Here is a 17,289-nt window from a genome sequence, read left to right as displayed (position 1 = left end):
CATCAGCTAGCAACTCAAAGTAAAAGTTTGTGTGTATTCTAGTTGTGAAAGATTTAAGTAAGTAACAGAACCAGACATGGAACAATAAACTGGTTCAAACCGGGAAAGAAGAACGTCAAGGCTGTATACTGTCATTCTGTTTATTTAACTTATATACAGAGTACATCATGAGAAATGCCGGGCTAAATGAAACACAAGCTAGAATCAAGATTTCTGCGAGAAATATCAATAACCTCAGAAATGCAGATGACACCACACTTATGGCAGAAAGTGAAGAGGAACTAGAGAGAATCTTAATGAAAGTGAAAGAGGAGAGTGAAAGAGCTGGCTTATAAACCAACATTCAAAAAACTAAGATCATGGCATCTGGTCCCATCACTTCATGGCAAATAGATGGGAAAACAATGGAAACAGTGACAGTTTTTCTTAGGATCCCAAATCACTGAGAACAATGACTCCAGCCATGCAATTAAAAGACGCTTGCTCCTTGGAAGAAAAGCTATAACAAATCTAGACAGTTTTAAAAAGCAGAAACATCACTTTGCTGACAAAAGTCCATCTAGTCAAAGATATGATTTTTCAAGTAATCATGTATGAATATGAGAGTTGGACCATAAAGAAGGCTGAACGCCTAAGAACCTATGCTTTCGAATTGTGGTGCTGGAGAAGACTCTTGAGAGTCCCTTGGACTGCAAGGATATCCAACCAGTCAACCCTAAAGGCAATCAGTCCTGAATATTCATTGGAAGGACTGATGCTGAAGCTAAAGCTCCACGCTTTGGCCACCTGATGCGAAGAACTGACTCATTTGAAAAGACCCTGATGCTGGGAAAGATTGAAGGCAGAAGGGGATGACAGAGGATGAGATAATTGGATGGCATCACAGACTCAGTGGACATGAGTTTGAGCAAGCTCTGGGAGATGGTGAAGGACAGGGAAGTCTGGTGTGCAGCAGTCCACAAGTCACAGAGAGTCAGACATGACTGAGCAACTTAACAGCAACAACAAAGTAACTATATTGTGGATAATGAGAGAATTGCACTGCCTTTTGGGAATGAAGCAAGAGTTCACAGCCTACAACCCCTGTCTCCATAGATGCAAAGTGAGCAACACCATTCTTACCAATTTTGTAGGATTTTTCTATGATCATAACCATTTGTAATCAGTCCTGCAGCAAAGACTAACGACTGCCCCTCAGGAGTTCAGGAATACCCAGAGCATCAGCGACACTCGAGATCTCCATCTCTAATTCTTCCACATTTCTCCCCTTTCCTCCTGGGCTAGCATGTTGCTTAAAGGCTATTTCACACTTTCCTTTTAAATTAGATTCTACTGAAGAGGATACATCATCTATGTTTTAAATTAATTAGTTTTCCTTCTCCTTTCATTTTTAAATACTGAGAAATGATTAAAGTTAATGATATGCCAGGCAGTCTGAGGATTCAGCACTGCCTGGCCCCTGCAGGCTGATGGGCAAGTGGTTTTCACTGTGATGCCTTCATTATGTGAGAAGGTTTCATTCACTTAAAAACCTAAGCCACGATTTCCACAAAATGAACAGAAGCTTCTTCCCGGGTTCAAAACCAAGTTTATTTTACATTCCAAGTTAAAGAAATAGCATCTCATTCCTCTGCTTCCAGGTGTTGAAAAGACTTAGGGAAAAGGTTAAGTGGGTCTTAAGGAGCACAGTTGGGGTGATCCAATCCCTCCTTCCTGCTGCCTTCCTCTCTTCCAGTGGAGGGGCATCCACTCCTAACTAGCCCCAGCTGGAGCAGGTGTGAGCAGTACACATAGGACCTCTGGGAAAAGTCACAAATGCAAACAATGAAACGTGGCCATAATGTATGTAATGAGTTCAGTCACGGCCCCAAAGACGTGCACATGCTCAACCCAGAGAGTGTGAATCAGGACACATTCAGAGGGAGAAGTTTTGAAAATTATATAACTATCTGGATTATCTTCAAGGGGCTTAAGTTCAATGCTGAGTGTCCTTCTAAGAGACAGGAAAAGACCAGGAAAGGAGAAAGGCTGGGAAGAGCAAAGCAGAGATTGGAGTTGAACAGCCATAAGCCAAGCGGTGCTGGAGCCTACAGAAATGGAAGAGGCAGGGAGGGTTCTCCCCACCCTCTACCCTCCCACCCCCACCAGGGCTTTCAGCAGGAGTGCAGCCCTGCCCACACCTTGGTCTGGTGTTCTGGCCCCCAGAATTCGAAGTCTGCTTTAAGTCACCAAATTTGTGCTAATTTTCACAGTGGCCCCAGGAAACTGACAGTGTGTTCCAATTCCCAGTAATGAAGGCATGAAATTAAATCAGAAAATAAGGGTTCAGTTCCTCACACTGTTTTTCTTCTAGACATGAAATGGAAGAGCATATGAGATGATTTGTGTGTGTGTGTAAAATAATCTTCTATAAGGCATAGATAAGTGACAGTTATTTCCAAAAAACAATTCAACTTTACTTAAGACTCACTATCACAAACAAAAGATCCATTTCATTAAACACCATTGAAGTAATCAGATCAGATCAGTTGCTCAGTCCTGTCCGACTCTTTGCGACCCATGAACCGCAGCATGCCAGGCCTCCCCGTCCATCACCAACTCCCAGAGTGCACTCAGACTCACGTCCATCGAGTCAGTGATGCCATCCAGCCATCCCATCCTCTGTCGTCCCCTTCTCCTCCTGCCCTCAATCCCTCCCAGCATCAGAGTCTTTTCCAATGAGTCAACTCTTCGCATGAGGTGGCCAAAGTACTGGAGTTTCAGCTTTAGCATCATTCCTTCCAAAGAAATCCCAGGAGACCAGCGCTGCCGGACTCCAGCAGCAGTTCGATACGCAGTTCAATACGCGCGCGCCTGCGTCACGTGGGCCGAGGCTCCCTCGCGGTCGCTGGGGAGCCGCTGAGCCGGGAGGAGAGGAGCTGCGGGCTACCGCTCACCCTCCCACCGCGCCCAGGGGCTGGCGCCCGGATGAAAATGACGAAGTGGGGGTAGCTGGCGCGGAGCGTGAAGCTATGGGGCGCGCAGGTGTGGCTGCCGTCGGAGCCCCCTGAGGCGGGCGCCTGGCGGTTCTCCGGGGCAGTTTGACCTGGCGACCTCGGGCTTGCGCCTAATCCGTCAGATCACGGGCTCCGCGGGTCTCCGAGGGCCCCGCCGAGAGAAGGGGGCAATGGATGAACAGAGTGTGGAGAGCATTGCTGAGGTGTTCCGATGCTTCATTTGCATGGAGAAACTGCGGGATGCGCGCTTGTGTCCTCATTGCTCCAAGCTCTGTTGTTTCAGCTGTATTAGGCGCTGGCTGACAGAGCAAAGAGCCCAGTGTCCTCATTGCCGTGCTCCACTCCAGTTACGAGAACTAGTAAACTGTCGTTGGGCAGAAGAAGTAACACAGCAACTTGATACTCTTCAACTCTGCAGTCTCACCAAACATGAAGAAAATGAAAAGGACAAGTGTGAAAATCACCATGAAAAACTTAGTGTATTTTGCTGGACTTGTAAGAAGTGTATCTGCCACCAGTGTGCACTTTGGGGAGGAATGCATAGCAGACATACCTTTAAACCTTTGGCGGAAATTTATGAGCAGCATGTTACTAAAGTGAACGAAGAAGTAGCCAAACTTCGTCGACGTCTCATGGAACTGATCAGCTTAGTTCAAGAAGTGGAAAGAAATGTAGAAGCTGTTAGAAATGCAAAAGATGAGCGTGTTCGGGAAATTAGAAATGCAGTGGAGATGATGATTGCACGATTAGACACACAGCTGAAGAATAAGCTAATAACACTGATGGGTCAGAAGACATCTTTGACACAAGAAACAGAACTGTTGGAATCCTTAGTTCAGGAAGTAGAGCATCAGTTGCGGTCTTGTAGTAAGAGTGAGTTGATATCTAAGAGCTCAGAGATCCTCATGATGTTTCAACAAGTTCATCGAAAGCCTATGGCATCCTTTGTTACCACTCCTGTTCCACCAGACTTTACGAGTGAATTGGTACCATCTTATGATTCAGCTACTTTTGTTTTAGAGAATTTCAGTACTTTGCGACAGAGAGCAGATCCTGTTTACAGTCCGCCTCTTCAAGTTTCAGGACTTTGTTGGAGGTTAAAAGTTTACCCAGATGGAAATGGAGTTGTTCGTGGTTACTACTTATCTGTGTTTCTGGAACTTTCAGCTGGCTTGCCAGAAACTTCCAAATATGAATATCGTGTAGAGATGGTTCATCAATCCTGCAATGATCCTACCAAAAATATCATTCGAGAATTTGCATCTGACTTTGAAGTTGGAGAATGCTGGGGTTATAATAGATTTTTCCGTTTGGACTTACTTGCAAATGAAGGATACTTGAATCGACAGAATGATACAGTGATTTTAAGGTTTCAGGTTCGTTCACCAACTTTCTTTCAAAAATGCCGGGACCAGCATTGGTATATCACTCAATTGGAAGCTGCACAAACTAGCTATATCCAACAGATAAATAACCTTAAAGAGAGACTTACTATTGAGTTGTCTCGAACTCAGAAATCAAGAGATTTGTCACCACCAGATAATCATCTTAGCCCCCAAAATGATGACACTCCTGAGACACGAGCTAAGAAGTCTGGATCATGCGCTAACGTGCTTCTCCAGGATGGTCCTACCACAGCTTCTGTACGAGAGGTCAAGGAGGATGAAGAAGATGAGGAGAAGATTCAGAATGAAGATTATCATCATGAGCTTTCTGATGGAGACCTGGACCTGGATCTCGTTGGGGAAGATGAAGCGAATCAGCTCGATGGCAGCAGCTCTTCTGCCAGTTCCACAGCCACAAGCAACACTGAAGAGAATGACATTGACGAGGAGACGATGTCTGGAGAGAATGATGTGGAATACAACAACATGGAATTGGAAGAGGGAGAACTCATGGAAGATGCAGCTGCAGCAGGACCTCCAGGTGGTAACCATGGCTATGTGGGTGCCAGTAGCAGAATGTCAAGAAGAGCACACTTGTGCTCTGCTGCTACCAGTAGTTTATTAGACATCGATCCTTTAATTTTAATACATCTCTTGGACCTTAAGGACCGGAGCAGTATGGAAAATTTGTGGGGCTTACAGCCTCGGCCCCCTGCTTCACTTCAGCCCACAGCCACAAATAAGAAGAGTCATTCACCCAAGCCTGCTCGGTCCAGTGTAGCAGGTAGTCTGTCTCTTCGAAGAGCAATAGACTCTGGGGAAAATAGCCGTTCAAAGGGGGACTGTCAGACTCTAGCTGAAGTCTCCCCGGGAAGCTCTCAGTCTGGGAGCAGGCACAGTTCTCCCCGAGCCTTGACCCATGTCAGTATCAGTGACATTCTGCCGAAATCTGAAGATCGGCAGTGTCAAGCTTTGGATTCAGATGCTGTTGTGGTTGCAGTTTTCAATGGCGTACCTGTTGTTGAAAAAAGAAGAAAAATGGTCACCTTGGGGACTAATGCTACAGGAAGTCGTCTGGAAGGAATGCAAATGACTGATTTGGAAAATAACTCGGAAACTGGGGAGCTACAGCCTGTTCTACCTGAAGGAGCTTCTGCTGCCCCAGAGGACGGAATGAGTAGCGACAGCGACATCGAGTGTGACACCGAGAGCGAGGAGCGGGAGGAGCGCGCCGGCATGGGTGGCTTCGGCGACGCTTTCATGGCGCAGCCCCCAGACAAAGATACACATTCCACTTTTCCTGATGATGAACAAATAGGCCCTGAAGATCTCAGCTTCAGTACTGATGAAAACAGTGGAAGATAATCTGCTTTGAAACTGACACTGCACCTGATGGGTTGTTAACATGATCTAGGCTTCAGAAAATGACCGATGTGGGCGAGGCACATGGATGGGGGTAAAGCCTCGGGATGGTGAAAAGACTGGTGCTATGGCTGGATTCATGTGTACCCCCTCCTTTTCAGCCATGTGTCACAAGACTTGAGAAAAGAAGAAATGACTTCAAAAAAGAAAAATACTGAAAATCTCTACTTACATCCAAATTTTAAAAAATAAAATCCGTAGATTAACAAAAAAAAAAAAAAAGAAAGAAATCCCAGGGCTGATCTCCTTCAGAATGGACTGGTTGGATCTCCTTGCAGTCCAAGGGACTCTCAAGAGTCTTCTCCAACACCACAGTTCAAAAGCATCAATTCTTCAGCGCTCAGCCTTCTTCACAGTCGAACTCTCACATCCATATATGACCACAGGGAAAAACATAGCCTTGACTAGACGAACCTTGGTTGGCAAAGTAATATCTCTGCTTTTGAATATGCTATCTAGGTTGGTCATAACTTTCCTTCCAAGGAGTAAGTGTCTTTTAATTTCATGGCTGCAGTGATTTTGGAGCCCAGAAAAATAAAGTCTGACACTGTTTCCACTGTTTCCCCATCTATTTCCCATGAAGTGATGGGACCGGATGCCATGATCTTCGTTTTCTGAATGTTGAGCTTTAAGCCAACTTTTTCACTCTCCACTTTCACTTTCATCAAGAGGCTTTTGAGTTCCTCTTCACTTTCTGCCATAAGGGTGGTGTCATCTGCATATCTGAGGTTATTGATATTTCTCCCGGCAATCTTGATTCCAGCTTGTGCTTCTTCCAGCCCAGTGTTTCTCATGATGTACTCTGCATATAAGTTAAATAAGCAGGGTGACAGTATACAGCCTTGATGTACTCCTTTTCCTATTTGGAACCAGTCTGTTGTTCCACGTCCAGTTCTAACTGTTGCTTCCTGACCTGCATACAAATTTCTCAAGAGGCAGGTCAGGTGGTCTGGTATTCCCATCTCTTTCAGAATTTCCACAGTTTATTGTTATCCACACAGTCAAAGGCTTTGGCATAGTCAATAAAGCAGAAATAGATATTTTTCTGGAACTCTCTTGCTTTTTCCATGATCCAGCAGATGTTGGCATTTTGATCTCTGGTTCCACTGCCTTTTTAAAAACCAGCTTGAACATCAGGAAGTTCATGGTTCACATATTGCTGAAGCCTGACTTGGAAAATTTTGAGCATTACTTTACTAGCATGTGAGATGAGTGCAATTGTGCGGTAGTTGGAGCATTCTTTGGCATTGCCTTTCTTTGGGATTGGAAGGAAAATTGACCTTTTCCAGTCCTGTGGCCACTGCTGAGTTTTCCAAATTTGCTGGCATAGTGAGTGCAGCACTTTCACAGCATCGTCTTTCAGGATTTGGCATAGCTCCACTGGAATTCCATCACCTCCACTAGCTTTGTTGGTAGTGATGCTTTCTAAGGCCCACTTGACTTCACATTCCAGGATGTCTGGCTCTAGGTGAGTGATCACACCTCGTGATTATCTGGATCGTGAATATCTTTTCTGTACAGTTCTTCTGTGTATTCTTGCCATCTTTTCTTAATATGTTCTCCTTCTGTTAGGCCCATACCATTTCTGTCCTTTATCGAGCCCATCTTTGCATGAAATGTTCCTTTGGTATCTCTGATTTTCTTGAAGAGATCTCTACTCTCTCCCATTCTGTTGTTTTCCTCAATTTCTTTGCATTGATCGCTGAAGAAGGCTTTCTTATCTCTTCTTGCTATTCTTTGGAATTCTGCATTCAGATGTTTATATCTTTCCTTTTCTCCTTTGCTTTTCACTTCTCTTCTTTTCACAGCTATTTGTAAGGCCTCCCCAGACAGCCATTTTGCCTTTTTGCATTTCTTTTCCATGGAGATGATCTTGATCCCTGTCTCCTGTACAATGTCACGAACCTTATTCCATAGTTCATCAGGCACTCTATCTATCAGATCTAGGCCCTTAAATTTATTTCTCACTTCCACTGTATAATCATAAGGGATTTGATTTAGGTCATACCTGAATGCTGCTGCTAAGTCGCTTCAGTCTTGTCCGACTCTGTGCGATCCCATAGATGGCAGCCCACCAGGCTCCCCCGTCCCTGAGCTTCTCCAGGCAAGAACACCGGAGTTGGTTGCCATTTAATTAAGGAGATTTTCCAATTTAAAATTTTCCAGTGGTATTAATATCATTTAGTTATATTTAGAAATATGTTGGACATAATTTTTAAGGCTTCCTGGTCAAATAAGTACATATAGATATCTTCTCACTAAAAAAAAAGTCTTCGATTAGCCATCTTCCTGTTTGAATTGTCCTTAAAAATCAAATAGTTCAACCTAATGAAATCAGGACAGCAAGAAGATCAAACCAGTCAATCCTAAATGAAATCAACCCTGAATAGTCATTGAAAGGATGGATGCTGAAGCTGAAGCTCTAATACTTGGCCACTTGATGTTAAGAGCCACTGATTCAGGGAAAGGTTGAGGGCAGGAGGAGAAGGAAATGGCAAAGGATGAGATGTCTGGATGGCATCACCGACTCAATGGATGTGAGTCTGAGCGAACTCTGGGAGATAGTGAAGGACAGGGAAGCCTGGCGTGCTGCAGTCCATGGGTCACAAAGAGTCAGACACAACTAAGTGACTGAACAACAACAGCAACAATGAAATCTTGTGGCACTGTTTCTCACAACTGATCAGCATAAGAATCCCTTGGGGGTAGATGTTAAAATGCATGTGCCTGGACTCAGTCCTGGATTCAATAAATCTACTTTAGGGTTGCATCTTGATTTTTAATCTCAGATTTTAACACTGTCTCAGATTTTATTGTGAGTGGTCATTAGGGGGACAAAAATGTCCCAAAGATGCACCATAACGAGCAGCCACTCAGTGCCTTAGGCTGCACTTTACTCACAGAATTCAAACTGATCCAGACATGTGTAGATCAGAAGAGCTTCATGCTTTGAAATGTGCAACAAGTGGAACTTTTGCCCAAAATGAAATTAAAATAATGACAGTGAGATGACACCCTTGTGCTTTTTATTCCTGCGATTCTCCTACATTTGAGGGCCATTATGAGTCAAGATTGCCGGGAGAAATATCAATGACCTCAGATATGCAGATGACACCACCCTTATGGCAGAAAGTGAAGAAGAACTCAAAAGCCTCTTGATGAAAGTGAAAGGGGAAAGTGAAAAAGTTGGCTTAAAGTTCAACATTCAGAAAACTAAGATCATGACATCTGGTCCCATCACTTCATGGGAAATGGATGGGGAAACAGTAGAAACAGTGGCAGACTTTATTTTTGGGGGGCTCCAAAATCACTGTAGATGGTGACTGCAGCCATGAAATTAAAAGACGCTTATTCCTTGGAAGGAAAGTTATGACCAACCTAGATAGCATATTCAAAAGCAGAGACATTACTTTGCCAACAAAGGTCCGTCTAGTCAAGGCTATGGTTTTTCCATTAGTCGTGTATGGATGTGAGATTTGGACTGTGAAGAAAGCTAAGCACTGAAGAATTGATGCTATTGAACTGTGATATTGGAGAATACTCTTGAGAGTCCCTTGGACTGCAAGGAGATCCAACCAGTCCATTCTGAAGGAGATCAGCCCTGGGATTTCTTTGGAAGGAATGATGCTAAAGCTGAAACTCCAGTACTTTGGCCACCTCATGCAAAGGGTTAACTCATTGGAAAAGACTGTGATGCTGGGAGGGATTGGGGGCAGGAGGAGAAGGGGACGACAGAGGATGAGATGGCTGGATGGCATCACCGACTCCATGGACATGAGTTTGAGTGAACTCTGGGAGTTGATGATGGACACGGAGGCCTGGTGTGCTGCAATTCATGAGGTCAAAAAGAATTGGATATGACTAATGACTGAACTGAACTGATGAGCTTGATTTTGCCCCTAAATGGAACAGTTACTCTGAAGCTTGAAAACAAAAACAACAAACTCTGAGATTTCGAGAATTAACAAATTGGTAACACAGTATTTTCCTGCCCTCCCCCAACTGCCTGGTGCATCAGGCTAGATGGAAATCCTCCACAACCACACACACCCTGCCCTTTGCTGTCCCCAATTAATAGGAGTGAAGGTAAGAATGGGTCTTCAGTTAAATGTGGGAAATCAAACAGAAGATTGTGAGTTCCAGCATCACTGAAATATTGGAAACTTCCCACATGATCAGAGTGTAGAGGCAATGACAGAAGTAGATGCTTATCTATCCCAGACGGTTATGGACATGATGGCCCCACCAAGAATCCTAGAAGCTTAGGAAGGCATGAGAGGGCAGCCAAAACTGCCAAGTGCCTCCAGAAAGATAAGGAAACAGAGAGAAATGTTGGATGATGTATGTCAGACCCACTGGAGCAACAGATATAATCAAGGCAGGGAGTAAGATGAGAAGAGCATCTACCTTGTTAGCAAATCCATCAACACAGAACCATGTCAAAGGAAAGAAAAAAAAGGAAGACGTATTTTTCCTAGAACATAGTACATGAGATCTATTCAGTACAATCAGTAAAACCTAATGACTCCCAACTTTTCCCTTACGTCATTCCCTCTATATGTATCAACATACTTATCTTAGGACAGAAAACTGACATGCAGGGCGATCAAAGAAAATCGCCACACCCTCACAGACCAATCCGGGACTGCTGTACTGAGCGTGCCCCCACTGCCACAATTCATGTTTTTGCCTTAGCTCCCAATGTACGTATACTGTCAGGGTAAGAGTTAGGGTAAGTGAGACGACAAGGGTGGGCCCCTGAACCAAACAGGATTGGTTTCTTTGTAAGAAGAGCCCACATGCACTGTGAAAAATATATGCAAAACCACCTGCAAGCCAGGATGAGCCCTCACCAGAAACCAGCCTTGCCAGCACCCTGACCTGGGACTCCAGCCTCCGGAACTATGAATACATTCCTGTTGTTTCAGCCATTCACCCAGTCTATGGTATTTGGTTATGGCAGTTCAAGGTAATTTATATAGACACCAAATGCAATCTTCTTAATTCCTTTTTTAAATCACTTCTTATTTTGCCATAATTGTCTGTATATTTTACATCAATTTACTGCTGGGCAAACATAGGTTGTTTTATTTCCCCATCTATGATATACATACACAGAATCTTAGAAAGAAGATGGAAGAGTACCTCAAAAATCTATAATGTACAAATCGCCTACCCTCATCTTTGCAAAGAGAAGCATCATTATTGGTGGTTGTGTGTGCTCAGTCACTCAGTCGGGTCTAACTCTTTCTGACACTATGGACTGTAGCCCACCAGGCTCCTCTCTCCATGAGATTCTTTAGCAAAGAATACTGGAGTGGGTTGCCATTTCCTTCTCCAGTGGTTATCCACAACCAAGAAAAATTGTAAAATATGGTAGGTTCTTTAATTCTGGGGCCCCCATACACCTTGCTAGTAATTGCTCTAGCAGTGGACACATGTCTCACTCAGGATTTAACCAAGATAATATAAACACAGCAAGTATTTTTTAAAAAGGAAATCATTGCAGGCAATTTTTTCCACCTATGATGGAAGAGTTGAAAAACTAGAAAGTGAGGAGGGGAGGCAACAAAGCCACAACCATACCTAAGCCAGTAAAAGTGGAAATGGGGGTTTAACCAGAGCCCAGTGGCCTGCGGTGGGGGGCGGGGGGGGGGGCGGTTGTCTGCAGAACCTGGACTCACTTCCACTGACTGGTGGTGTTGGAGCAACAGAGCCAGGCAGTTGCTGGAGATGTAGTCCGAGGGAGAGGGAGGAACAGAAACACGCTTCTCTCCTGACCGCCCATCAATTTCCATCAGTCCCTCCCTTTGACCAAACCCAGCCAGAAACTAGCATCTTAGAGATGCGTACAAAGGTCAGACCCTCCTGGGAGGCTGGAACGAGCCCCCTGTGTGACCCACTTCTGACAAATGAAGGGGAGCCAATCGGGGAGCTTCTCGGTCACAGAATAGTCAGCCCGTTTTGCTGCCGAGTGTGTGTGATGGCAGGAACTGATGCAGCCAACCTATCACCAGGAGAGCATGCCAGAAGCCACAAAGGGCAGCAGGGAAGACCCGGCCACCACCGCAATGTTATTCATTCAGTGAGTTTTGACTCCTAAAGCTACTCTTCTTCAGAACTTTCTTTTACGTGGATTATGCTCAGTCGCAAAGAGTCGGACAGGACTGAGCGACTAAGCACATGCTCATTCTTATTATTCAAGCCATTTGGAGTTGCTCTTTTCTGCCAACATGATGCAGTCTGTCTTCTAATTATTCCCTGTAGAAATTCCTGCCAAACACCTCCACAGAACTCTCACAGTATAATAATAATTAAAGCAATAAAAAAAGAGTGACACCTGAAACAAGAGTTCAATATCAAAGTAAACAAATAGCCCAAGTCAGAACATACAACAGCATGCACTGGGAGGATGTGTGAAATCTCCACTGCAGACTAAAAATGTCAGAGACTGGTTTAAATCAGAGCTGCTGCCCCAATGAAACGAGTTGTTCTGCCTCCGTGAATGTGGACAAAGGGCTTGCCTCTTCCTACCACATCCATCTTCATAGTCATTGACTAGAGTGTCAGGCACTTCAGCCATGGGTGGTCATGGCCTCAGGCACTGACTTGGGACAATCACAGTGGCCCCACTGTCTGGGTACCAACAGGTTCCCACAAGGACACCAAACATTAAGGCTCCGTAAGACGTGCTTTCATGCAATCCATGTTGAGACATGTTCTGACAAAGAGCAACTCAGGAGAGGTGTTTATTCTGCTGCATCAAAGATTTACATTTTTCCTTTTAAAAATATTATCTTCCTACTATAAACATAAGCCTTAGAGTTTTATATAGTTTATTTATGTTACGATATCCACCAGAATTGTTGTGAAGGAAGAAATCAACCATCGTACCTCTGAGTTATTAAACATAATGCCTTCAATGTGTGAGGGGATTAAATAAAGCCGAGAAGGGCAACAATGGGAGATGAACTTGAACTTGAAATCGGAGTTGGCCCCAGATGGGCTGTGGTGTGGTCTGGGGTAAACCACTTAATCTCTGTGAGGCTCAATTTTCTTACTTCAAAAAGGGGATAATCATGCTGCTTCCCCCTCCAGACCTCTGAGGAAATTAGATTGTACAATACATATAAAGTATTCACACAGTGCGGGGCATTTACCAAGAGCTCAGAAAGTGCTGGTTTCACACCAGCTCATCCCAACCTGAAAAGGAGAAGGTAGCGGCAGAGGATGAGAGGGTGGGAGGGCATCACAGTCTCAGTGGACACGAATCTGACCAAACTCTGGAAGACAGAGAAGGACAGGGAAGCCTGGTGCGCGGCAGTCCATGGGGTTGCAAAGAGCCAGGCACGACTTAGCAACTGAACAACAACAACTGATTCAGAAATTTGCCAGGGCCTCTTCCTGCTCAAGCTAGAACTCATTGTACAACCACATCTACCTAGAATAGCACACAAAGATCATTTAAATAATCTCTGTTCCCCCATGCAATGGAAACTGGGTGTCCAGGCACTGTAGTTTAGTACTTCATCTCCAGATAGGAGAGAGCCTTGACATCACACAGCAGCATGTAACTGAGGACTTCCTGAGGGCGCTGCCATTCTGGTCTTTTGTTTCTACCTGCATTTCCCCCTCAAGCCACGTCATATGTGGCTTCCTACCACCAGAACAAGGCGATCTGGTTTGAGAAGTCACAGAACTTGAGGAAATGTGGTTTTTCATCACCTTTCTATCAAATATATGTAACACTTTCCCTGTTGGAATGTAGAAAACACCACTCTAAGGCTTTCACACTTCCCCACTGTAGTTGGAAATATTAACAGCTTGCATTTCCTTCTACAATATTTCTGCCTGCAGAAAAGACATCTGGGAATTTTAATCTTAAAATAACAAACACTGCTTTAAAGAACTGCTGGGAAGAGGAGAAAGAAAGGGACTCAGAGGAATGAAAGATAAAAGAAGTGTGGGGACAGACTGGTGGAGTCAGCGTGACTTACATAAACATACTATTGGTTGAATTACAAAAATCCAGGTCAAAAGATCCCAGAAAGCATTTAAATGTTTATTTTATTCTAAAATCCTTTTTTTTTTCCCCATTTGCTTCTGTGTTCATTTCTGCATAGGGTCATCAAAGCAACTAACTCTGGGCTCTAAATTGCCCTATTTATAGAAGAACTAAGTTAAAACACACACACAGGAGCAAAAAATTGGGGCACGGTAACGACTCATTGGAAAAGACCCTGCTGCTGGGAAAGATTGAGGGCAGGAGGAGAAGGGGCCGACAGAGGATAAGATGGTTGGATGGCATCACCAACTCAATGGCCATAAGTTTGAGCAAGCTCTGGGAAGATGAGCAAGCTCTTGGTGATGGATAGGGAAGCCTGGTATGCTGTAGTTCATGGGGCTGCAGAGTTGGAAACAACTTAGAGACTAAACTGAACTGAACTGAACTGAATGTTGAGAAAGGAATAGTCAAGGAAATAGTATTGACCACTGTTATCCTGTCTTCCCCATTTTTCATCGTGTGCCTAATGAATCATGTGGCTAATGAACCTGTTGTTTGAATAATGCATTCATTGGGAAAGTGGGAAAGTGTTAGTCGCTCAGTTCTGTCCGACTCTTTGCAACCCCATGGACTATAGTCCGCCAGGTTCCTCTGTTCATTGGATTCTCCACGCAAGAATACTGGAGTGGGTTGTCATTTCCTTCTCCAGGGGATCTTCCTGACCCAGGGACTGAACCTGCATCTGCACTGCAGGTGGATTCTTTACCTGCTGAGCCATCAGGGCAGCACCGATCTGAAAAGCCCCAAATTCAGCTCTTTCACCCGAGGAATGCAAGCAGAGGATGTTCACCCTGATAGGACAACAGGGTCTCCTCTTCCTTGCCTGGGCCAGCCCCATCCGTCCGCCAGACTGACGATGGCCCTAAGAGGGCCTGAGGAGTCCCAGTGATGCCCTGGCACTCTACACCAGGACCCACTGGCCTCTACATCAGGGCCTATGTTGTTCCCTACTTCTGATCAGTGCTTCCTAACAACCCAGTCACCACTTTACTCCTCTATCCCATTCTCTAGTCTAGTCTTTCAAGGTCAAGACCCTGATTATCTTTCCCAGTAGATGTTCGGAAACCTGCCAGCTCATTGTCCAGCTCCCCACAAGAATCAAGGTCTCCAGCTTTGCTTCTGAGACATACTTTGCTATTTCCCCTCTTAGAAAATCTAGAGGCTAATCTATCTCCACACTTGTGACCCATTCTTCATCCCTCACCACCTCTAATGCATTCATCATGGACACATGGTGGTATGTCTGAGCACACTTTCTAGATGCCCCCTTGAGAATTACAATACTAATTACAACTCCTGGCAGATGTATCTAGCTTTTTTTCTTTCAAGGCTTGGAGGGATATGTTTATGTAAATAGCTAAAGAAACTTAAAATGATAGCCATTTTTGACTTTATTTCCCAGAAAAGAAAGTGGGTTTTGCCATATGCTTAGGTTCAGTGCAATAGCTAAAGTTATTAACATAAATTGTATAGAAAGGAACTGCAAGAAATACATTACTGTCAAGTTCAGTTGGGTTTGTTGTGTATGAAGCGGCTGCACCAGAGGGTTACAGCAGAGGAAGCCTGGAGCCTAGGACATGGATTTGGGGGCAGGGTGGGGATGGGGCAGGTAGTTAAGTAAAGGGTGTGTGCATGCCCGCTGCTGAGTGCTTGGGAAGGGATGTGGAATGCTCAGATGATGGTTTAGACGCAGGGTGTCTCAGCAGTTTTCGTTCAAGAGACAGAAGGGGGTGAGGGAGTCATTGGTGAGAAAGAAGCAAGATGAGCCGGAACATGAGAAATGGCCTTATATATTCTTTATATAACTTTGGCTATATTCTGTAATGATACCCTTTTAGATTCCTTAGGTGCATTACAGTCTGACTTCCACCAGGGCAAGGACAGAACCTGGGGACTTGCCAGGTTCATGTATCTTGAATATCATATATCATATATCTTATATCTTATATCTTGAGTGAAGAGTGAAGATATATGAGGAATACTGTTTTCAGAACACCCTTATCTGAAGCTCTGTGCCTGTTCTGGAAATAGAGCTTTTTGTGTCACTGTGGCCCTCGTGGCTCAGATCCTTCAGACAAGAGTACTGTGTTCTGTCCTCCCAAATACAATTTCAAACAGCAAAGTCTGAAATTATCTGTGATTTCAGAGGCACTATGCACCTGATAAATTAACAAAAAGCAATTCTTATAAGTTCATTACTGTAGTTTATTTTAGATTTATTTTCTAAAGAAAGAAATGATCATTTAATCATAATTGTGAGGGAAGAGCTGGCCAAGTAAAGATGATCTCATTCTTAGAACAGTAGGATTTGCTTCATTAAATATTATAATCTTACCATACAAAAAAGATTTTATTTCCTTCTCTGAAAATCATCACCATTTAACAAATTGTTACTATTTTTACTTAACAGAGAGAATTTATTTTTTAAATGTTTTTGTGCAAAATTTCAATCTCTGTGGATGTTCCTCGATGTTTAATAACATGAGAAGTATTACAATCATCGCTCCAGTCTTGCTAATTTTATAAAATATTTAACCTCATGTTTACCATGGAAAGAACCAGGATTTTTCCTTCTCAAAATGCCTTTGTTTCTAACCTCATGATTACAATTGTCCCTAAGTTGTCTGCATTTTGCAAGATGATAAGCACTCCACATTCTGAATTTGTGAAGGTGTATTAAGTGTAACTTTGTCCTTGTGCAGGGTCTCTTGGATACCAAGGTGAACAAGAGCTAGCAGGCCTGTCACCCTTTCATACAGTTTATCTGCGATTCCTAAAATCTGGTTTCCAAATTCAGCAAGAATCAACATTTTATCATTGAGAGGTGGGCTTGTATAAAGCAAGTGACTTTAGGGGATCCTGAGGGTTTACACCCATCTATTAACGTAAAGGCATAACCTCAGTCCTTGTCAATGCAGAAGCATGTCCCCCGGTATATATTCACATTACCTGACAGGAGGCTGAGAGCAATTTGATCAATAAGACCTTAAAATACATCTTTTCTTAGAAATCACAGGATCATTAGTTTTCATGGTGTCATTGAATTGTCCCTATTGGATTAACTAATTGATACTCATAACAATATGTTACTCATTTTTACAAGGGAAAAAATGAGAATGTATCATTGCTTTCCAAGAACTAGAAAATCTGTTATGGATGACACAAGGTATTATCTTGCTATGGTTGCGCACAGGGAAGAGTAATTTATGTGTTTGTAAGTATTCTTCTCCCATTTATCACTGATCATCACTCATTATATGATATTAATTTTAACAGAGCATGATTAAATAGTCATTCAGTGTGTGACTAAGATGTATGGCAGAGAGGAAGTGAACTGATATTTAAGTCTACTAGCTTTGGGAAAATGATAAATTCCTTTGCCCTCCTCCCCTTTTTAAAATATCAATATTTTCACCCATAA

General features: G+C 43.6%; 1 protein-coding gene across 1 annotated transcript; it reads left to right on the top strand.

Annotated features, from left to right (window-relative positions):
- Positions 1 to 1,579: 1,579 nt before the first annotated feature.
- Positions 1,580 to 5,991, top strand: LOC133252387 (E3 ubiquitin-protein ligase TRIM37-like). The gene has a single exon (XM_061424933.1). The coding sequence runs from the start codon at positions 3,167 to 3,169 to the stop codon at positions 5,744 to 5,746; it is 2,580 nt and encodes an 859-aa protein (XP_061280917.1). The 5' UTR covers positions 1,580 to 3,166; the 3' UTR covers positions 5,747 to 5,991.
- Positions 5,992 to 17,289: the final 11,298 nt, after the last annotated feature.

This window comes from Bos javanicus, chromosome 8, assembly GCF_032452875.1.
Source record: "Bos javanicus breed banteng chromosome 8, ARS-OSU_banteng_1.0, whole genome shotgun sequence".
NCBI classification, from domain to species: Eukaryota; Metazoa; Chordata; class Mammalia; order Artiodactyla; family Bovidae; genus Bos; species Bos javanicus.
Note: the sequence above shows the minus strand (reverse complement) of the source record. Positions and strands in the feature narration are given on the sequence as shown.